At 45.2% G+C, this 22457-nt stretch overlaps 2 protein-coding genes across 8 annotated transcripts in view; one reads left to right on the plus strand and one right to left on the minus strand.

Moving 5' to 3' along the window:
* The first annotated feature begins 1794 nt into the window (after positions 1 to 1794).
* On the plus strand, positions 1795 to 7532 carry COX6C (cytochrome c oxidase subunit 6C). Its single transcript, XM_075415796.1, has 4 exons — positions 1795 to 1896; positions 2749 to 2876; positions 4447 to 4585; positions 7412 to 7532. Exons 2-3 carry the CDS (start codon positions 2763 to 2765, stop codon positions 4564 to 4566), a joined length of 234 nt encoding a protein of 77 aa, XP_075271911.1. The 5' UTR covers positions 1795 to 1896; positions 2749 to 2762; the 3' UTR covers positions 4567 to 4585; positions 7412 to 7532.
* Positions 7533 to 10461: 2929 nt separating this feature from the next.
* The window catches only part of VPS13B (vacuolar protein sorting 13 homolog B), a 482877-nt gene continuing 470881 nt past the window's right edge, over positions 10462 to 22457 (minus strand). For all 7 annotated transcript variants that reach the window (XM_075415801.1, XM_075415802.1, XM_075415804.1 and 4 more), the window contains 3 exons: positions 20845 to 20947; positions 19928 to 20177; positions 10462 to 12554 (listed from right to left, as the gene is read on the minus strand). In XM_075415801.1, the coding sequence (XP_075271916.1) occupies positions 12309 to 12554; positions 19928 to 20177; positions 20845 to 20947 (599 nt within the window). In that variant the 3' untranslated portion in view covers positions 10462 to 12308. The remainder of the gene's footprint in view (positions 12555 to 19927; positions 20178 to 20844; positions 20948 to 22457) is intronic.

Genomic DNA, 22457 nt, shown 5'->3' on the forward strand with positions numbered 1-22457 from the left:
ACAAGGATTCACTGCCTAAGTTTTCTCTCTCTAAAGTCAGAGGTAAATTTTATTTTAAATTTCAATGGAGCATAAGCAAGAAATGATTTAGCATTAATGCCTTCCTTCACTCCTCAAAAGACGATTCCTTTCAAGGACACCATGAAGAAGTGTCAATTGTTGCTGGTGCTACTCTATTTTGGAGAGGAAAAGAGGACTGCAGACTCTAGTTTGTTAACTGTGGCACCTTTTGAGCAAACGGTACTAATATTCATGTCCAAAAGACATTGGAAGCAGGCACCAGAAACACCAGGGACTGGGTGGAAAGGAAGTGACTGCTGTTGTCTGTGTGCCGTATGCCTCAGCCTTCTCAGGTGGCTTATTTGTTTTAATGTACTTGGGTGCACAGGGTCGGCTTGGGTCCAGAACTGCATTCAGTCTTACAATCCATCGAGAAACTGGAGTGATAGGAAGCAACTCAGTGCACTGACTTGACGGAGCTGGTAATCTCCACCCTCCTTCCACGGCTCTTCCGCCATTGTAGCCTCCATCCTTTTTTTATCCCTGATTTGCACAGTCCTGAACTGCCCTTTATACAAAACAATAAGGAGTTGGCTGTATATTCCACAGTAATGATGTCAAAGAATAATAACAATTAGCACTTCATTTAGCATCTTAACTGTAACACAAAGATGCCTAGCCAGCAGTATCTCAGACACATGGGGAAACTGGTCACATAGAAAAGAATTTAATGTCCCGGCCAGCCATGAAGTAAGCTATTGAAAACAGCAATCGTGATTCTTTTATTTGCAGACCTAGGCCCATCCACTAAAATATTGTCTCACCAAGACTGGCGTTTACAGGAAAATTCCTCATATATAATTTATAATGACACTAGCCATGAAACTTGCTATGCTTTTATTCAGATTAATTTCATATCCTCTTATTCTGACATTGCATAATACGAGGGCAAGTTGTGCTGAGCTTTTAAGATCCCCTAGACAACTCTCCCTGCCCTTTCTTTCCTCGTCTCACGGAACAACAGTGTGAGCTCGCCTCAGGAACAGCCTCAGGTCCAACCCTGTGGGAGCAGGTATCTCCTCAGACCCCCACAGTCAGGTTACAAATCTATCTTGTCGTTCTTTCTGCATGACATCATTAACATTTGGCCTTCTGCGTTAACTCTTGGACAGATATTCTTCACTTCAGCCTCAACTACTGTAACCAACGTGTCCTCAGCCTGAGGAACGTTGCCCAGATTACATCGACTCAGACTTCTGTTGCAAAGACCGTTCTCCCAGCTTGCAGTCGTGGCTGCATGATTTCTCTCTGCCATTTTCTGCTGACACTTTCCTCTTCTTCGGCCCCACCAAAGGAAAAGCCACTTCCCTTCAGCGCCAGGGGCCCGTCTCCGCTGCCGTTCCACCTCAGGATCTGCCGGCTCTGGCAAAGAAGCGCAAGGCTTGAACGAACGCCTCGCTGCGCGGGAGAGGCTCCAGCTTTCTCGGGGCCGGAGTCCGGAGCGTTTAGTGTAAATCCCGCAGAGAGTGCCCAGGTATCGAAAACGACGACAGCACCGCGTGCGAGCGGCGACCAGGCGGGAACACGGGCAGCGCACGCCCGCGCTCATCTCCACGGAAGGCACAAACACCGGCTCAGGGATGCCCGGGAAGGACCACGGGCTGCTCGATTTGTTTCTGGGCCTGGCCACTCGTTGTTAGCACACTCTGTAAAGACTGTCATTCCGCGCCGGCCGCCTGCACGCTCCCCCCGCCCGCCGCGGGCGTGCGCGCGTTGCCGCGTTTGAGCCCAGCCGCTCGCCGTACCGGCGCCGCCGCTCCCGCGCATGCGGGGTAGTGGGGCCGCAGAGGGCGCGCGGCCGGCGAGGCGGAAGGACGTTGGTGGGCCCGCGCTGAGGTGAGGGCCGCGCTCGCGCTCCCGGCGCCTGCCGCCGCTGCCCCGGTCCCCCCCGCCTCCCCCACCCTCCATCCCCTCGGCCGCGACCCCGCCACGGCCGCGGCCCCTCGCCGCTGCCCGTGACCTCTGCGTGTCCCTGAGGGTGGCGGCGAGGGGCCGGGCCGCCTTCCGTGAGGAGGGGAGGGGAGGGGAGGGGGGCCACCCTCCTGCGGCGGCGGGGCCGGAGAGGGCCTGCCCGCCATGGTGCCTCTTGAGCGGGAGCGGGGAGCGGGCCTGCGCGGCCGCGGGCAGCACCGAGGCGTGTGGGGCCGCTGGGCCGCCGCCCGCTGCGCGGCCCTGGGGCACGGGCTGCAGGCCCTGCCGGGTTTCGGTAGCATCTTACCGAATAGTAAATAACTCTTCAACGCAAGAGGTTTTGCAGTCGCGTTAAAGAAACAAGCCGCAAACTGGTTCAGGAGGCATGTGCTTTTTCTGAGAAATCAATAAATGTGGTCAGTGTTCTGAACGTCTTCTGATGTAAGCACCAGGGCTGCGGGCCCGAGGGAGGTGGTAGTCCCTGCGGGGAGGGAGGGGTTCAGTGTGAGCAGCGAAGGCCAACCTCGGTCCCATGAGTGCTGGGTGTAAGGAGTATAAAAGCTTGCTGAGATTCACGGCCTCAGTAGGTTGTCCTTGAATGATGTCCCTTAAATGTTCTCACTGAGAAGTCAAATAGAGAAGGAGCGCTGTTGTGATAATGGTTATTACACGGTACAAAAAGCACCATCTTTCTGGAGTAGAATTACAGAAAATTATTGAAGTAGAGCTTCTTGTCCCACAAGTCTTTTCTCTCTTTTTTATTTTTTTTTGTTTTAGGAAATACAATCACCATGTCATCTGCACTATTGCCTAAGCCACAAATGCGGCGCCTGTTGGCCAGGCGGATGAAGTTACACCTATTTGGGGCATTTTTTGTATCTGTGGGATGTGCAGCTTTATACAAGGTGAGATCTGTAGTCATTCAATTATGAACTGGACTCATTAGAGCGTTTTAAGAATTCATAATATTTTTTTGTTGAGATTTGCTTGAGCTGTTCATCAGACAGCTTTAGTAATGTATTTTTGTAAGCATGTTTCCAGAACACAAATTTTCCTAATCTTCATTTGAAGAAATGGTATGAGTAACCTCATGCCTTAAGCTGTGTGAACAAGATCACGCAAATCGTGACAACTTAACCTCGAGTCTCCTGGTCCTAGACTACTGTTGATCATTTGCGCAATTGATGCACATTAACTCTAGATAGTTTGTGTCTCTTCCTGTCACAGTATCTGAGACTCAAGAGAATTGTCAAAGTCTTATTTTGTCTCTAGACTGATTTCAGAAAACTTGCTCATAAGCAGTTTGAAGACTCGTCCTTCACACTGAAGATATCAATTTCAAAAAAAAACCCCACTTACAAATTGTGGTTTGTTTTTGTGGTCCTTAAGAGACTTCTGATAAAGAGAAGAGTGGTAGTTGTTCTTGAATGCCTTTACTAATGATTCTTGGATCTCATACAGTTTGAATTACTGTGGAAGAACTGGAGCTTGGTTTGTCCACTGAACTCGCTCATATACTATTTGCAGCATTTGAGTACTCAGGAAGCTATTGATAAAAGTAACTAGCAATTAAGTTAATTTCAGGTTGTTCGTCACAAAAATATCACTGTCGACTTAAACTTCTCAGAGATCAACGCATGTCTGTCACAAACAGTACGCTCTCACAGTTAACGCCCAACATCTACTTAACACATCCTTTAAGAGCTAGGCAAGCTTGTGGTCCAACTTAGAACATAATTTTTTTAATAGTCTGTGGTTTTATACCTTATTTGACACCCCCACATTAATACACTTGTAAGGCAGCAGACCTTATTTAGAACAAGTAACATGGATCTCGGTAGTGATTTACTTTGTTACATGTTTGGCACTGTCAGACAAACCCACCTTGGACTTTTCCTTCACATTTTGGGGGGCTTTTTGAGCATATGCCTGTGCTTCAAGTGAATGAGTATCCAAGGAGTCAGGACTCTGCCTTTTGTGTCAGGACGCTGTGAGACTGGCTTGTCAGTCTTGTAAAATTTTATCAGACTGCTGTAGTTGACCTTCTGTGTAGCTCAGATGTAGCACGTTATTTTAGGATGCCATTTTATCCAGAGTTACAGTTTTGCAGCTGTCCACAGGCACAGAACTTGCCGGAATGGTGTGTTTAACACATAAAACTATTAGCAGGCTGGGCACTGGACGCTTGAGTGTCAATACAGGTGGAGTTTTTCTGGGTCTTAAAAGTGTAATTTGCTGTTTTCTAATGGACTTTGTTTTTAAGGTTTCACTTTGGACATTTCCTACATTTGTTTGCCTGACCAGTGGTCAGGTAGCCTGAACTATAGGTTTGAACAAGAACAAAGTAATATTTTACTAATTTGAGCTAAAGTCTTTTTAGAGCGATACGCACTGATACAAATCATAGCACTAATATAAAAAAATTCTGTTTGTAAAGCTTCGCAAGCTTTAATTTTTCTGTGTGTTACTTTCCAGTTTGGAGTTGCTGAGCCCAGAAAACGAGCTTATGCAGAGTTCTATAAAAACTATGATCCCATGAAGGACTTCGAAGCCATGAGAGCAGCTGGTGTGTTTGAGTCTGCGCCGCCCAAATGATGCCAGCCTGGATTTACAGGTAATAAGCTACTCTGCATTAGAACACAAGTAAGTTAGGTTGTTTCAGTGAAACATTGTGCTTCTCTTTGGAGGTGCTTCCATTTTGATCAAATAGCAAGGTGCTCCCAAAGAAAAAGAATGCACATAGCGCTTGAGAGACCTCCGGGTAACAAAAACATAAAGGAGTAGGGGAACTGGAGATCAGGGAGTAAAAGTGGACTCGAAAGCTCCTGAATACCTTCCGGGGCATGTGTGTAACTTCGGTGATGTAGGAGACTTGCACAGGGTGATGCCAGGCCTTTCCCTCCTCACGCAGACATGTTCAGAACCATTCTGTCTTCACGTGGAGAGGAGACAAAGCTCTTGTTTAAGACTGTAAGATTGCCTGCTATCACTGTTCATGCTGATGCTGTCACATCTTGAACTGCTTAGCTTCGGGCTGTCTATGTCTACTCCTTACGTACTTGTGGTGGAACAGTGAATGAGAAAATGGAGAGGCTGTCTCTGTCTCATAGCATGCATCTTAATGTAAGAAACAGAGACAGCTCCCACACATCCTTTTGTCTTTTGAAGTTGGTGAGAGGGGGAAGATAACTAGTCATGAGGGGAAATGTTTTTACATACATACGTGTGTGTATATGTATATAAATCGCAATGGCATACAGCTCTGTGTACTAATATTCAGATTTTTGCCATACTGAATTAAGCTTGAATGGAACTTTGTTCACAATGCTATTTTCATAGCACTTTACGCAGCCTTTTGTTAGAAGACTACCAAACTTTATTCTCCCTTACTTGTTGTCATAACACCAGGGCAAAAAAAGTTGATTTCAGCCTTGTCGTAGTTGTTAATAAACACACTCACTAAACTGCACAAGTTCATGGTGTGACAACTCAGTAAAGAATTCCTCCCCCCTCCTGATCCAGATTTCTTACATTGAGTTCTCTGCTTCTCTTAAAATGACTTCAAACTAATCTAGAATGATAGCTTTTTCATTCTTTTGGAATGTTTTCATATTGTGATCATTACGTGATAATCTGTGGCTCTAATTATCGTGGCCAGCTGGATTTTCTCAGCCTGTTTGCTTAAAGCAGCAAGATTGAATAAAACATTTGTACTTAACACTTAATACTAAATTCTGTTGTGTGACAATCTACTACAACTCTCTGTTTTCTGCGTAATGCAATTACGTGAAAAAAGCAGAGCTCCAGCTCTTCTAACAAAGCTTTAAAAAAAAAAAAGGTGGCAATCCCTTCGTTGTTTTTTTGTGAGGGGGGAAACTCCTGTTCTTTAGCTATGACTGCAACAAAGGTAAATAATGAAATGATAAATTTACCTGGTTTTAATCCTGGTAATTCCGCCGCTGGTTCAGTCCTATTGCTAATAGATAAGCACTTTTAAACTGTCTTAGACACTAGAACTGCATTCTTTAGTCAGGTGGCCTTCATCAGAGTATTCCGACAGGCCATCTGGTGGTAAAATCATTTGAAACAAACACTGTCAACAAGGATGCGTGTTGAATATTTAATTGGATTCATGGGCAGGGTTTTTTTCAGTGCAAATGGAGCTCCGCTCTCCTTTAGCTTATGTTCCTGTTTGCAGCTTAAAAAAAAACAATGTTGCACATTGTGTGCACCTGTTAAAATTAAATGTTTCCTAAACATTTCTTCCGTTTCTTCATTACACCAGCTCAAAAGAAAATGTGAAAGACAAATCTTCATATGTGGTTTTGTCTGAATTGCTGATGCTTTTTATTCCTCAGCCTATTTATATAAGAACTGGTATTTTTCACTCCTTCATAGTAGTAAGAGGGGTTTTTTTTGTGCCTGCATGTGAATACGTAAGTAGAAGAAAGAGAAAGCAATGCCAGTGGTTCAGATGTTCTGAAAAGACTGTGAAAAGGACAAGTGCACAGAACAGATGGACGACATTTTCAGTTGCCTCGGTAGCTTAAATCTTTGCTGTGGAAGTTGGATGGAGGTTGAATTTGATGCTTTTTTGGTGTAGTTATGTGAAGGGCACAGTGGTCATGCATGGTCGACATCTCCTGTTTTACTGGAATATATTCTGTACGTGGCAGTAAATACAGTGGTTTAACCTCATCGAATACTCACCGGAATCGGTACTTAGCCCCAAAATTGAGGAAAGGGTAGGGTAGTCACGGAGGAGAATTCGTGAGTCAAGGTGTTCTCCTGGAACTCTGCCCCGAGTATGTTCCTGCGCTGGGCATGTAGGCAACTTGGTACCAAAGTGTGAATTTACTCTGTTTCGTCTACTTGTCGTGGGCCTTGTGGCGACAGCGATAATGGAAGCCAAGTGCAGGTATGAATTTGAGGGATATCCTACCTCTACAGCGTGCTCAGTGGTAGAATAAAGGGGCAAGCTGAGAGTTTGGTGCGAACCGTTTGCATGACTCTTGTCATGGAGCACAGCTGGTCTTGGACTGTGTTCAGTGCAATGGGGAGAAGCAATCTGAATTTGGTTTTCTCCCTTCCTTGGTAGGTTGCCTACACCACTTGTTTCCTCTCTGGCTGCTCTCTGAAAGCCGCATTCCTTTCTCCTTCAGGCCCTTTGCAAGATTGATTCAGTTATCAGTGCAGCATGTATAGTGGATCTGACGTGCTGTGCAGCATTGTTCCAGCTCTTGATTTGTTCCATGTTTCACTTCTGTTTGCCACATGAAGGGTGTGTGAATCTTAAACCATCAGGAAATAACAGGGGGAATTCCTCTAGACTAAACCACCGCATAAACATTTCTGTTGCTTTGCATTCATACATACTGATACATATACTTACAGCATGAAGGTTGTCCAACATAACTTAGTATTTTTTTTTGTCTTGCAGATCCCCTTCAGTCTAAAGGAGACTTGATGACCGAACCTTATTTGTTCGCTGAATTGTGAAGTGTAATGCACTTCCATGCATGGCACGCTCTAACGTGACTCAATAAATAAACTACACATCAGTGGCGCTTAGTTGTCTTCGTTAATGTTGAAATGCTTAAATGCTCAGATGCTGGGAAGAGCGGTGGAAGGTCTGCATAAATTGCTGAAGATGAGTAAGTGTAGTTTTCTTTCCCCCAGGAATTATTTGCGTCTCTGTTTTGGCCAAATTCCACGTTTGGTAACGAAGTATATCCCTAGGCGGGTACAGCGCGGTTGTCTTTGCTGCTGATGGGAATGTGCGAGAGGGCAGTTAGGGGAAGGGGGAGGCTGGATTTCCGGAAGGGTCTGCATTACTCTGTGTTACCTCTGGCTTCAGAAGGTGAACTGACCTGGAGATGAAAGGATTTGGAGAGGAATTCTGGCAGTATACTAGCCAACCTCCCTATCTTCTGCTGCTGCCATCACTGTGTTGCCTTCCTTACGGCAGCAAACTCTTACATCAAGACTGATAACTATGCGAATGCCCACTCTCGTGCATGGTATGCAACTCTTAATTGGGAAATGCCTCTCGGCTGCAGGTGTGTTCCCATGCGTCTGATGTACGAGGGGAAAGAGGGTGATAGACATAATACTTATTTTAGGGTATTACAGTAATGAAAATCTTTGCGTGCTGCTTCTCAGCACTTACGATCTCCTTTCCAACACCTGGAAGCAGTCAGTGAAGCAGCGTTTCGAGCTGTGCTGCATTCTGCGTAGCCCCAGACCTGCTGCTCCACCTTCTGCCACGGAGCCGTTGCTGGGAACACTGGGAAGAGGCTTTGTGCCTTGCCTGTCGCAGGGCGGGGCTGGGGCTGTGGCTCCTGCTGAAGGTGGGTGCTGGGGCAGGAGGCGATGGTGTTGGGTGGAGGGAGGGAGGGCTTTCTATGAAGCGGTGTGACAAATTAAGCCATCTGTGTTGTGTGTGAAGGTCTTCAAATCCTGTTTGGAGTGACTCTTAAATGGATCGTTAACTACTTAACACTTAATAGGTATCGTGAGCAACATTTGGACTAATGAAAGCACGTCAATAACGTATTTGGTCCAGCACAGTGTTGCAGAGCAACAGGGCATTTTCTTTAACCTCTCCATATGGTCGATGCTTCCTTGAAGCAAAGAAAGAATTTGACATTAGCAGTGCAGGGGAAACCATCCAGTAATCAAAATACCCCTGCTCCTATAAATGTAAACGAAAGCGTAACAATAGCAAATGACAGCCATTTATCTTCCCAAGGTACCTTATAAACAGCGGTGCCATTAAGTGCTGACTAACATTCTCTCAGGCATGTCTGCAGGTTTAAATAGCTGGGGGTCTTTAGTCATGCTGACAAGCTTAAGCGGCAAAGCAACTTGCTACTGCCAGGCGTGCAGGCTAACAGGCCTGGCTTCCTGCACAGCTCTGGCCCCTCCAGTTGCCACGAATTAACATACTTTTAAATTCTGAGTGTCTTCTAAACCGTTGGAGCCAACAGCAGTTACTGTTGCGGTCTGTGTTCCTTCCGTTACCAGCGTGCCTTGACTTAAAGACGCGAGAGGCTGGTGACTGAGGACAGCTTTTTGCTGGTAGAGCAGAGCGAGTGATGTAGCTGGCTAAACGAACGCCTGTGTTGTCTGTGCTTCGAGAGCCTGCAGGGTGCCGTTGGGTCTCTCTTGTGTTACGGCCTCACCGGGGATGCAGGGCAAGGGCTTCCCTTCAGCAGGCGACACCAGCCAGCCCGCAGCTCGCTTTCTGCAGGGGAACGGAGGGCAAAGCAGGTACCTAACGCAGGGGTAGGCAGAAGGGCCAGCCGTCTCTGAAACCAGCACCAACCCATCAAGTCTCCTATTTTATTTTTTCTTTCTTCTTTTTGCCTTTGCCAGCAAGAGTTCAGCTTACCCTGTGTCACGGGATTTGGGAGCGGGACTTGGCATGGCCCAAGACAGACCTGTGTGAGCTAGACCTGATCAGCTGCTTGGTGCAGGGGCTGGCATGCTGTTTGTGGGAGAGGCACAGCTGAAAAACACGCTTGTCCACTGTGAGACTATCCCATCTGTAATGGATTTTGCTATATTTATATATATTCATATATATTATGAAATATATATTTCATATCTATGAAATATGAATACATGGAATGGAATCGTGTGACCTAAACTACTATGGGAAAGGTCTTGCTGTGTATAAGCCCGACCATGCCTTCAAATCTTTGGCTGGCTGGCTTTATTCTCAAGTGTTTGAGGAATGATTGATTGCTCTGGAAGCAAACTAAAAAGCTAGACGCGAGGTTGTGAGCTCTCCAGGTCTGACGAGCATTAAGAGCGTAGGCATGTTTTAAGAGTACACATTGGAGTGCTTTAGCAGCTAAGTACAGGCAGCTGCTCCTTGGACAACTTTGTTTTTGTAGTTCACCCACTCATAGGTAGGAGAGGCTGATTTATACGCTGTCTTCACACACGTTTCCATACGTGCGGTCAGAAGGGGGAGAAAGAACCTGCCTAATACAGTAAAACACTGGCTTAAGTCGCTGAAGAGTGTGATTTAAGCAGGTGTTTATTCCAGGAGAATATAATTCAGGAAAACCACAAATGTATCTTAAACAATGGCTGCAATCTACAAACATCTAGCAAGGAAACTGCTGCCTGCCTTCATTTCTTATGGGTGCGTTTGCATCCTCGTGGCTGGTTTGCGTACCAGAGAGTGACCGGCCAGCTCGGTGCCCTTCCAAGGGTGACCGCAGTGCTCTTCTGACGCAGTTAGTCGCAAAAGCGTAAAACTTGTCAGCACCTGCTTTTTGGCAAGCTAATTGTCAGGTTGGACTTCCAAAGTATTGTCATGATCCATTGCATTTTGTGGCACATGACCAAGCCCAGTGACCAACTGGAATCCAGTGGGGTCTACGTGAGGCTTGCATGTCGGTCTTGTCCTTGTTCCATGCAGTGACCCACCCGTTCACTCCCTTGGAACTGAAGGACCAAACAGCTCACAAAACCAAGTATCATAGGAATAGCTTTATTACCTTTAAACAATCTCATTATATTACAATTTATCCACCAATATGCAAAATTAGAAGTATTAAACTATTTCCATAAAATATTCAGGAATGAAGCATGTGTGTCTATGTACATACACAGTTTTTAAATAGTGTTATTTAAACAATGGCTAAGTTATTAAATCGCTGTATGAAATGTGGATAATGGATAGGCTTATTTCACATTCCAGAAAGGACGATGCAGATCCCAGGCTTCTGTTTTTTAGTACACGAGAGACACGGCGCTGAGAAATACCTCTTACCAAAACAGAACTCACGGGGACAACGTTGCAGTTACTACATTCTTATTTGCTGTGCATTTGGTCATATCAAGTATGCATAGACGTTATTAGCTATGAAGCATATGTCTCTGCTCCAAATGACGATCGGATTTTTATTCCAGTTCTTGTCTCCAATTCCAGCCACGTGCAGGGATCCCCAGGCAAAATTCATGTCCGTAAGTACGCAGAAAAGGGGAGAAAAGTAACACGCATAGCTGAAAACCGAGTAAGCTTTTGTTTTTCAAAATAAAGCTGCCATAGCCAGATTTGGTTTATAAAGTAATCTAACGGTGCCCAGAGATGGTGATTTCTTGTCTCCTAGAAACTGTAAAACATCTGACAACTAAGACACTTAGAAAGCTCATTTGTCTTGATCTGTTTAACATCGTATTTGTAAGTGTATCGTGATGGCGTCATTAACTATGAACGTAATTGGAGCCCACGGGTCCATGCTTTTTGATCAACTTGAAAAAAAACCCCAAACCTCACTTTGCTTTAGCACAAACATATCTGAAAGGTCACGTTTCTAAATATCCCTGGTTTTAGCTGTTCAAAGATGGTGAGCATAAAGTGAATTCAGGCTTCAGCGAGCACGTGGTGTGTAGCAGCGGCAGCTCAGAAGTAAGCGAGAGCCAGCAGGGCCGTGCCCAGCACCTGCACAGCCGCGCTACACCGAGCTCGCAGCTTCTCGGGCGATTCCAAGGTGATGGAGCTCTGTGGCTCAGATTTTTGAACTGCACGTTACTGACTTCCAGCTAACAACCAGACAACGCACAATGTCGGATAGACAGTGCGAGTCCTTCTGAAAATCTGATGGTGGATAAAATAAAGTTTCTGTATACAGACAGTTTTAAAAATAAATTCATGTTGTAGTTCATGTTTTGTTCTCCAAACTGCACGAAGGCACTAGTTTACATTAAGGACTAATGTCCTGCAAAACTTCAGTCAAATAAAGGAAGCTATTTTAAGGTTAAAGTGGTGCTAAAACCCAGCTGTCACTAGTAACTTAAACCAGCCACAGCGCGTTTTTCAGATTTAGTGGGGGAAAATGTTTTGCCTCAGGACGTACGTGTTGGGGGGAGTGCATGTGCGGGGGGAAAGGCTCAGCCTTGAGCCAGTTTTTACAGCTGAGTTATAAACCTGGTTTATAACAGAAACTGGCAGACCCTAAAATATGATATAGTAGGTATTGATACACATTTTGTGTGTGTGGCAAAAATGTCTGCGTGCACGCAAATTTTCCTTATTCTCTGATATTCAGTTATTGAAAAGAAAAAGGGCTTTGATCGAGGTGCAGCCCGAGGCCATTTCTTTTCACTTTATTCGTCTGCTAGAACACGTTCCTTCCAGCATTAGTATTTTGGCTGGGGAGCAGGAATGTTGTCAAGATTAGCGAAGCTATTGGGCTTAGCTTTGTTAGCATCTCCTACCTCCTCAAAAACCATATGCATCTCTACTTGATGTAGGTTGCTGCAGAGAAAGCATTGCTTTCAAAATGGTAAGGCCTTGCTATACTCACCACAAACAGTAATTAATTAAACCCTTTCCTCAAGGCTTTATTTTTCACCATGGTGAATCTGCTGATGAATACTTGGGCAAAATTTGGATCCACTACATACTGATACGTTTTTGTTATTGTCAGAAGGTGTTCGGTAGCCGCAGTTTGCAGTGCTGGCACCGTCGCGGTGCTGGGCGCGAGGTGATAAGATGTCTTTGTGATGTAGTCCACAAGGCGGTTGTATTGTTGCTCCGATAATCTCTCTCTAGCTCCATCTGCCTGAAATCAGAGAAGACAAAATCGTTACTGAACTACTGACAGTAACTGAACTTAGTAGCAAGGACAATAAACTTCCACATTGCTTTCTGTAGTTAAAAATCTTCCTCCCTGGGATCTTTCTTACAGCAGTTTAGTGGATGTTTTAATCAACAGTGCTCTCCCATAGTTTAGTGCTTGGTGGATTGGTCATCTCCTTTGCTCTTTTGGACACCTCTGAGAAGCTTTAACTCTGCCATAGCAAATTTAAGCAGTATCTTTTGAGAATTTCAGGGGTGGACACCTTGGCCAAGAGTAGATCTTTACCACAGATCACAGAATCACAGAATCACAGAATAGTAGGGGTTGGAAGGGACCTCTGTGGGTCATCTAGTCCAACCCCCCTGCCGAAGCAGGGTCACCTACAGCAGGCTGCAGAGGAACTTGTCCAGGCGGGTCTTGAATATCTCCAGAGAAGGAGACTCCACAACCTCCCTGGGCAGCCTGTTCCAGTGCTCCGTCACCCTCAGAGGGAAGAAGTTCTTCCTCATGTTCAGACAGAACTTCCTCTGCTTCAGTTTGTGCCCATTGCCCCTTGTCCTGTCGCTGGGCACCACTGAAAAGAGCTTGTCCCATCCTCCTGACACCCACCCTTCAGATATTTATAAGCATTTATTAGGTCCCCTCGCAGCCTTCTCTTCCTCAGGCTGAACAAGCCCAGTTCCCTCAACCTCTCCTCGTAGGGGAGATGCTCCAGTCCCCTCACCATCCTTGTAGCCCTCCGCTGGACTCTCTCCAGTAACTCTTCATCTTTCTTGAACTGGGGAGCCCAGAACTGGACACAGTACTCCAGATGAGGCCTCACCAGGGCAGTGTAGAGGGGAAGGAGAACCTCCCTTGTCCTGCTGGCCACACTCTTCTTGATGCACCCCAGGATCCCATTGGCTTTCTTGGCAGCCAGGGCACACTGCTGGCTCATGGTTAACCTGTCGTCCACCAGGACACCCAGGTCCCTCTCCGCAGAGCTGCTCTCCAGCAGGTCCACCCCAAGCCTGTACTGATGCATGAGGTTGTTCCTCCCCAGGTGCAGGACCCTGCACTTGCCCTTGTTGAACCTCATCAGGTTCCTCTATGCCCAGCTTTCCAGCCTATCCAGGTCACGCTGAATGGCAGCACAGCCTTCTGGTGTATCTACCACACCTCCCAGTTTGGTGTCGTCAGCAAACTTGCTGAGGGTACATTCTAACTCTTCATCCAGGTCGTTGATGAAGAAGTTAAACAAGACTGGGCCCAGTACTGACCCCTGGGGGACACCACTTGTCACCAGCCTCCAACTAGACTCAGCGCCGCTGATGACAACCCTCTGAGTTCTGCCATTCAGCCAGTTCTCAATGCACTTCACTGACCACTCATCCAGCCCACACTTCCTCAGCTTCCCCAGGAGGATATCATGGGAGACTGTGTCGAAAGCCTTGCTGAAGTCAAGGTAGATAACATCCACGGCTCTCCCTTCGTCTACCCAGCCAGTCATGTCATCGTAGAAAGCTATCAGATTGGTCAGGCATGATTTCCCCTTGGTGAATGCTGACTACTCCTGATAACCTTCTTTTCTTCCACTTGCTTCATGATGGCCTCCAGGATGAGCTGCTCCATCACCTTACCCGGGATGGAGGTGAGGCTGACCGGTCTGTAGTTCCCTGGGTCCTCCTTCTTGCCCTTTTTGAAGATTGGAGTGACATTGGCCTTTCTCCAGTCCTCGGGCACCTCTCCTGTCCTCCAGGACCTCTCAAAGATGATGGAGAGTGGCTCAGCAATGACATCCGCCAGCTCCCTCAGCACTCGTAGGTGCATTCCATCGGGGCCCATGGATTTGTGGACATCCAGATCACTTAAGCGATCCCTCACTCTTTGTCGATGGGAAAAGCATCTGAACCCCTTTTAGAAAAATGCCAGTAGCTCTTAGCAGTGCTCATCAGATAGCAACTTCAATCAGCAAAAACATTTTCTCACAAAGTACAATTAAAGACAGCCCATAGCTATATCTGGGCAGTTAAGCCTGTAACTTATCTGATTTAAAATGAAGTGACCTCCCAGGTGGTGGGTCGATGACAGGATATATCCATCTGCATCTGGTAACCAACAAGCCATTCCGGGCCAGAGGACCCAGAAAATCACATTTTTTTAAACAAAAGGGTTTTATGAAAGATGGTTTGGCCGTGTTGTTTCTGGAGCAGAAATGAAGGTGTCTATGCAAACTGCCCTCTCCACCGCGAGTCGGAAGGACTCTGCTGAAGAGATCCCTTTTCGCAGGCTGAAATACATAGAGGTTCAAGGCTCTAGGAAGAGGGATGCAAGTAACCCACCTCTAGTGGATCAAAACACAGTAAAATAAATACTGTCAACAGAAAGGTGGCATCTACCGTACGGTTCCAACTAGATAAGGTATTGGATGAAAAGCCATGGGCAAACCTGGCTTTGGAAGACCAATCTGCTATGCACTTTTTTTGAAGAAGAAATTAAGATGACTGTGACTAGCTAGAGATGGGAAAGCACGCAAGCAGGCATCAAGGTAGTTGTATGGTTTAAAAAAAATAGTATATCAGCAATAGCACGGTGGATGCGACAGTGGTACCACGAGCAAAGATATTCAGAATAGCAGTTATTTCCAAAGCATGAGAACGGACAAAATGGCAGCAGCTGTCCTAGGGCTAGGCTTTGATGCTTTCTTATTGACACTTGGAGAACTGCTGACCAGTTCCATTTTAGCAGGGTTTAAAATGTCTGTGTTTGTTGGATGTCACGCTGAGAATTCAACGGCTGCTGTCTTCTAACTGTCCTTCGGGGAGTTTTCCGCATGCCTCACGAGATGTCCTGATCTTTCCAAACAGTGCCATTGGATTCAATTTAACATCCGCAATCAATATCTTGTCACGTCTCTGGACTGCAAGGCTCATTTTAAACAAACCATTGCTTATTTGAAGAAAGAATTAATATGATTGATAGATAGTGACAGATGTCACATTCAAATCAAAACAGTCCCCTCTGTTTTTTTTACCATGCCTTTGGAGATGGAGTTGCTGCTCAGCAAGCAGAAACACTCCTGTTTTCAATCATCACCACAAAAATGCTAAAGGAAGCAGGCTCATGAGCAAGCTCAAGGTTGGAGCCTGTGCCTGGAAACAGCGGAAATGATGAAATGGGCAGAGGAGAGTATGCTGTCACGAGACGAATGACCTTAAAAGAAGGGAAAAATCAGAAGGCAGACTGCTGCAGCAGACTCCTGGCTAACGGTGGAGAACGGTGTCCGAACCACGTCTTCAGTCTGGCGGCACAGAAAAAGCAGCTCAGCAGTCGGTCTGTTTTACCAGTTGAAAGGAGAGAAATACACGAAAGCACCACCTACATAAACTAGGTTTTAAGTTATGGGGTAGATCTTGCATGTAGGTGGCTCCACATATTTTCCTGATTTCTACTTGTAGAGAGGTAAGCGCTGGGGAAGCCGGGTTAGAGTCCTGCCTCCACAGACCAAAAGGCCCAAGTTATCGAAGGAGATGGAAAGGGCGCGGGCATCCCACTCCCTGACTCCTGTGAGCCCATTCTTCATTGAGGCCCAGGCTATAGCCCACAGATACAGCACAATTATTCCTGAGGAAATATGAACTGCACTTGGATGGTCTTCCGAAGTAACTGGGACCCTACTTGCTTCCAGATGACTTCATCTGCAACTGTCTGCTTCTCCAGCCAGTCTCAGTTTAGCTGATATTGTCAAGACAACAACAGAAACTTGGAATTGCTGTTATTCCACATTTTTTTCCTAAACGGAACCTAATGTTGTCACTAGGTGCCTTAGCCCACTACTTTGAACGACTAGAATGTTAATAAGCCAGACCATTCGATGAGTCAAAACTTGGTTAAAGGTTGCTTAATTCACCTGCTAGAGGAATCTTAAAGCTATCGTGTCCTTTCATGCTAGAAGGCCATACTTTTGGGCTAAGAACTCCAGAATTTTTCTAAAATTCCTCCCATTATGCCTTATAAAGAATAAGCCTTCAGCAATTCTAACTCCACAGTAGCTACAGGACCTTTGTTGTGCAGTCCAGATGTGTCCATGGCACCGATGGGCTGCTTTGCGCACACTGACTAAGGAGATCTGGCTCTTTAGGGTTTTTTTTCCACTGCTTTGAAAAATCCAGAGGCTGGTTTTCAGCTCCAGAGATGATAACATGTAACACTACCATGAAAAACCTGTTGCAGCTCCTCACAAAGAAATTCTGGAATATCTGAAATTGCAGGGCCCTTCAATGTTACGAGTTACACCACGAGCAGCTGGAAGAGCAGGCCTTTTGAGTCTGATGGCTGTCTGGAACCAAGCAGTGTCTCAATTACTTTGGAAGATAACCCAAGTACAATTAATGCTTTCCTTTCAATAACAATGTTGTCAATGCCAGAGGTTTCAAGAATCCATCCAGGTTACCCCTAGCCAGATGGATTAAGTTATATACTGTGGAGGCGAAGAAGCCATCAGGCAAACCTGTTGCTGAAGGAGTCAAAATACGCTCTATAACATCTCTGGTGATTACAGCTGTAGAATAACTCATATTTTGTTTCCTAATAGTTCCAAGAAGCTGAGGAGAGGGAAGGGGAGAAACTGTTTTGGGCAGAGCTGAAACGAAACTTTTGGCAATTATTTTTGGGAGCAATAAGACAAAAATGTGGATCTTTATAATGTTGAAATGAAAAACTTTGATTTGTTGTATTATTTTACGATGTTTAACTAAATTAATCAGAAAAATAGACACAATTTACACTGGGTAACATTACCTCTATTTTGCTAAACTCACCATAATATTTTGGTTGACCTGACTGGGCGTTTTCCAGCTAAAAATTCTGTTCTTCTTTACTAATGTCATCATGTATAGACAGGTCTGCACTTCAGCTGAGGACACCTTCAGTGCCACAAGACGGCCCACCATTAACGTACAGGAGTTGTGGCTATTTCGGTGCAGGTCTGCAGCTCTGAGGCTGCTCACCTGCAAGTCACAGCTTGTTGCTCCTGAGGTTCCTTCTCCTAACCACACTCCAAGAGCTTTTTGAAGCTCTTGTTGGGGAGCTGAAGGGGAGGCCCTGGCTCCCACCAGCACCAGTGCTGCACCCAGCGCCCCAAGCACCACAGAGCTGACATGCTCAGCTGCAGAAAAGAAACTACTAAGGTAAAAACCTGTAATAAGCATTAATTACAGATGTATATTACTTAACTCTATGTAACTACTAAAACTTAATGAAGTTTTTGGACTTTTATTGTGTAGCTGCATTAGCATAAAAAATTTAAGCTTTCTCATTCTTGTCTGCCTTACTTTCAACCGCTCCTCCTTATAGCACATTTCTTTAAATTTTCACACAAATTTCAGCATCAGCATTTGCATTCTGAAGGAGTATTTTGCCAGGTCTGTTTCGTACAGCACCACTCAGCTTTTGCTGTCTGGCCATCACTGACTTTCTTCCACCTGGGGCACAGGCACTCTTCACCGCTTCTGTCGCGCCTTAGATTTTCACTGCGTTCTCAAGAGCCGGTGTCAGCGAAAGGGCTTGTGTGCCGAGGCTGGGGGGCTCAAAGGCTTGCAGCTGCTGGCACTGCTGCGCTACTGGAGTGGGACTCCCGTATTTCTATCCAGAACTTCAGCAAAAACCCTGTGTTGGGTCCAGTACCTCCAAAGCAGGTTACATTCACTGCGTATACTGGGGGGTGTGTGTGGGAAGGCCGGACCCTGCACATGCCATGTAGGGTTGCACCACGCAGGCAGAGGAGCCACTTGCCCACAAGTCCTCTACGCTCCCAGCTGCAGCAGCTGTGGGGACGAGAATTAGGCTCCTGGTCCCTCGTTTTCCCTTCCCCCAGACAGGCAGCCCCTCTGCCTCCTCACCCTCTTGCAGCAACCCTTGGGCAAGCAGCCCTTCTCCCAGAGCAGCGGCCTACCCCTCACCCCTGGAATAAGCAAATACATAAACAAGAGCCATCACACTACAGTCTAATAAAAAAAGATCTGGGCTAGTGCTAAAGCTAGGGTTAGGATGGGTTGAGTGCATGAAATGCCTTAGGGAGAGCGAATTATCCTCCTCTTCCCTCCAGGACGGTAGCTCTGGACTGAGCAGGACAGTCTGGATTCAGTCTGATGTGTGACTCCAGCAACCACACAGCACTCGGGAATAAAAAAGCTGAGCTTTGCCCACTTGCACTAAAATTTAAGTAATGCCTCATGTAGCTCTGTGGTGAGAGAAGGCAACTTCAGTCAACAGCACTCCGTGAGACTGAGGTTAGTGGAAACACAATAAATGTAAACAGAGAATTCAGCACTAAAAAAAGCTTTCACAAAAAAATCCAAGTGCTGTCATGGCACAGATGAGGTCCTTGCTGCGCTGGAATCGATGGCAAAATGCTTCAGTGACTTCAGCAAAGTTAGGATTTTACTGAAGGTGCTGAAGCCTCCCCTGTTTTGGCACACCTCATACTCCACAGGGTTTTACATCTGTTCTTTTCACATGTTTGAAATCGAGAAATTTCTGGTACGGCAGTGTATGAACTACCTGACACAGTTTTATAAAAACAACAACTGGGACATCCATGTTTGTTTTTGAAATGATCTCTCATATGATTCCACTTGAGAATTTAATACAATAAACATTGTTTCCCAAAAGTGTAAAAATATAACATTCTTCTACCATTAAAAGCAGATAATTCATCCAAAACCTCAGTATTCGAATAGCTTAGAGATCTTTCAATATGAAGATGAAGGATTTATGCTCTTACTGGCAAACACTTGGTACATCCAATCTCAGCAAAGGAACTGATCCTTTTTAAAGTCAGCGTTTGCAGAAGGAAGAGCTAAGGAACTAAATACAGCTGGCAGCCAAGTGAGACTGCTGCACTGGAAGCGGCAAGATAAGGAACATGCTGAAAGGAGCGTGCATCGGCACCACTGAACCATTAAAGCAGAACTCACAGAAGAATCAAAGGAACCGTTCTCGCTGTGACTTTGTAGGCGCGGGCAGCAACGCTGACTTGCCAAACCACCAGCCCCTCATGCACAGGTAGTCACGAGAACCTCTGCAGAAAAGAGGAGGTGCTTCCCAAGAACCCGGGCCTCCTCTACTTTTTCCCTCAGAAAATTGCTGTCATAGATCTGAAATGTCACGATCAGCAAGAGGACAGAAGGGAGGAGACAGGTCCCTTCCATCCAAAGGGCCACGCAGTCACCTCCGAGGTGTGTGAGAACAGCAGGTCCCCTGGTTCAGCCCTCAGACCTCTGGCCTCCTGACCCAAAGGTGAGTATGCCTGTTGCCAGAAGCATCACTGTCAGCGTACCTTTGTCTTTGAATGAAAATTGTACTCAAGTCTTTACCTCCAAATCAGAAGGCACTCTCTGTTGTTTCAGCTGCACCTTCAGCAGGTCTTTTTGCTGATCATCTTCCAGACAATCGATTTCGGTCACGGGGAATGCCTGCTGCTGCGTATCTTCACTGATGCTGACCACAAAGAGCACCTCTGAGGTGAGCAGCAAGCAGCCTTCATGCTGCTGGCCTGATCCACTCACAATCATGACGTCTAAGGCCATATGGACCTCCGGCCTTCCTAGAGACTGAAGCATTTTCCTGCATTATCAAGGGGGAAAAAAAAAGAAAAAAGAAAAGAAGAAAAAAATGAAGTAGTCAGTGTTATGCATTGGATCCTACCTAACCTCTTTTGACCACTAATGTTTTTGCTTAAGTCTGTAGCTATCACCTAACCTACAAACATAAAATAAGCCAGGGAGTACATTCCAAATCTCCATGACCAAAAGATGTAAGACTTCAGATTTAGAGAATAAATGTGAAGCTGTTATTTATCAAAACTGCTTAATCCTTCACTGCAAAATTGGCCTAACAACCATGCTAGGTCAGCCTATTTCCTATCCTAATAGAAAAATTACCCTGAGAAGTGGCTTACAAATTCAAGGCAGAAAATAAAGCTATCTTCACTAACAGCTGTTTCTGGAGATGTGCAGTATTTTTCTTGGGCTCGGTGCGCTGAGAAATAAGTAAGAACTCACTGAATGCCATTAAATAAAGATCAGCTCTGTAGTTCCAAAGCTGGAAGCAGATCAGCAGCCCATCACTTGCAGATTGGGTTTCCATGCACTACCTTTGTGTTTAATGTTCCTAAACAAACTGCCATAACTCAGCCTTTCCTAGGGAAGCGGCCTGTTAACTTGACTGCAGGCCAGAACCTATTAATAAACAATGTGGATGTAAAAATGAGCAAGTGTCTAAATAATTTTACCAGACATATTTGACGTGGCTATTTGGAGCCTGCTCAACATGTTGATCATTTGGATGAGAGCGCTGCTTGGGAAGCTGAGAAAGTCCAGCTCCGTGCAAAATACCTGTGGTAAGAGAATTTAAGTTTTTTAGTAGTTGTTTTCTAGAAAACAGGTACACATTGCAGTGATGTCATCTGTTTAGAGCAGTTCATAAAATAGTGCAGGTTCAAAATGATGTCACATCTTTGGAAGCTGTAGTCAAGATAATTCATTAAATATTACAATGCAAGAGCTGTGCACTTAACCCCGGTGATCTTGCATCAGCAAGAAACCAAAAAACCACCACCGTGTGTTCTACAATTCAGCCATTCACTTGCAATCAAGAGAAACATAATGCTCCTGAGAGCCATCACTTCGGAGCAGGATCGGACACATCGCTTAGGATTTATGCAGAAAAAATCAAAACCGTTGTTAACTTTCTTGCTTAATATTAAAATACTTCCACATACGTGTCACGATTGGTACAAATTAGAAGGCAAGTTTGCCTAGATACTGTATTTAAATGTTCAGTTACTTAATCCAGCTGTTAAACACAGATCCATACACATTTATGAGATCTCCAGGGGCATCTGGTTTATTGTGAATTCTTCTTCGTTCCAGCACAGAATGGAGACTACAAGAAGCAGTTAAACAGGTTTCTAAGTAGACTATCCGAAGCTGAAGATGATACAGTATGTGTGCTTTCAGATGGCTTGTAAACTTTTAAAGATGAGGTATGGTCACCAGAAAGAATGAGTTGGTTGCAAAAAAATTCACAAATTAAGTAGTTTTGAAAATTTTTACAAGCCAGGCAGGAAGTAGGCTAAACAGCAAGCACCAGTGTTCTACGGTTTAGTGCAAAGTTACTCGTTAAATAAACAAAGACATTTTCTTTTGTCTAATTAAGCATTCCATTGAAGCAAAAGGCATTTTTGCATAAGGGTGTCAATAACTTAGATTCCTTTCTACACAATGGATAATAATTTAAACAAAACATCAGCTCTGAAAAAAACCCTGTAATTTTTAGCACACATGTTGATGGTAATACTTAAAAGCAGCATCCCAGTTGTAACACTTGGCTTACCGAGGTTCTCAGCATTATGTGAGTGAAAATGTTATTTACAGATGGAGAAAGAGAGAACATGTGTTTATTTCTGTGTGGTCCCCCACCCCTCGGTCCCCCCCAAGAGGCACGGTCCCACTTCCAATCCAGTTGTGGGTAAGAGTTACTTGAACTCTTGTGTGTTTTCCTCTCACGCACTGTCAGCTACTATTGATACAGTTTTATGTTTTTTCCTGGCTAACTCTTTTTGTCACATGCTCACGGAAAACATGATGTCTTGTATACCATATCTGCAATGAAAACCGTGCCCCTACTGTTGCAAGTTTCTTGATAAAGACTGCAGCGGAATTAAATCTAGACAGAACAATGCCATGGGCAGCACAGCCGGCAGCAGACAAGAGTTTCTGATTTTACCAAGACGGGTTTTACACCTATGGGATGCATAATTCAGGAGAACAGTTATTATTTACACTCACACAAACAAGATATAGTTAACTTGAAAGAACGGTAATAATTAAATGTTTCATTAAT

This window comes from Opisthocomus hoazin, chromosome 3, assembly GCF_030867145.1.
Source record: "Opisthocomus hoazin isolate bOpiHoa1 chromosome 3, bOpiHoa1.hap1, whole genome shotgun sequence".
Taxonomy (NCBI): Eukaryota; Metazoa; Chordata; class Aves; order Opisthocomiformes; family Opisthocomidae; genus Opisthocomus; species Opisthocomus hoazin.

Coding starts and splice junctions, on each gene's coding strand:
- COX6C (XM_075415796.1), top strand. CDS start 2,763: ATGTCATCTGCACTATTGCCTAAGCCACAAATGCGGCGCCTGTTGGCC. Junction 2,877..4,446: donor GATGTGCAGCTTTATACAAG/GTGAGATCTGTA, acceptor GTTACTTTCCAG/TTTGGAGTTGCTGAGCCCAG.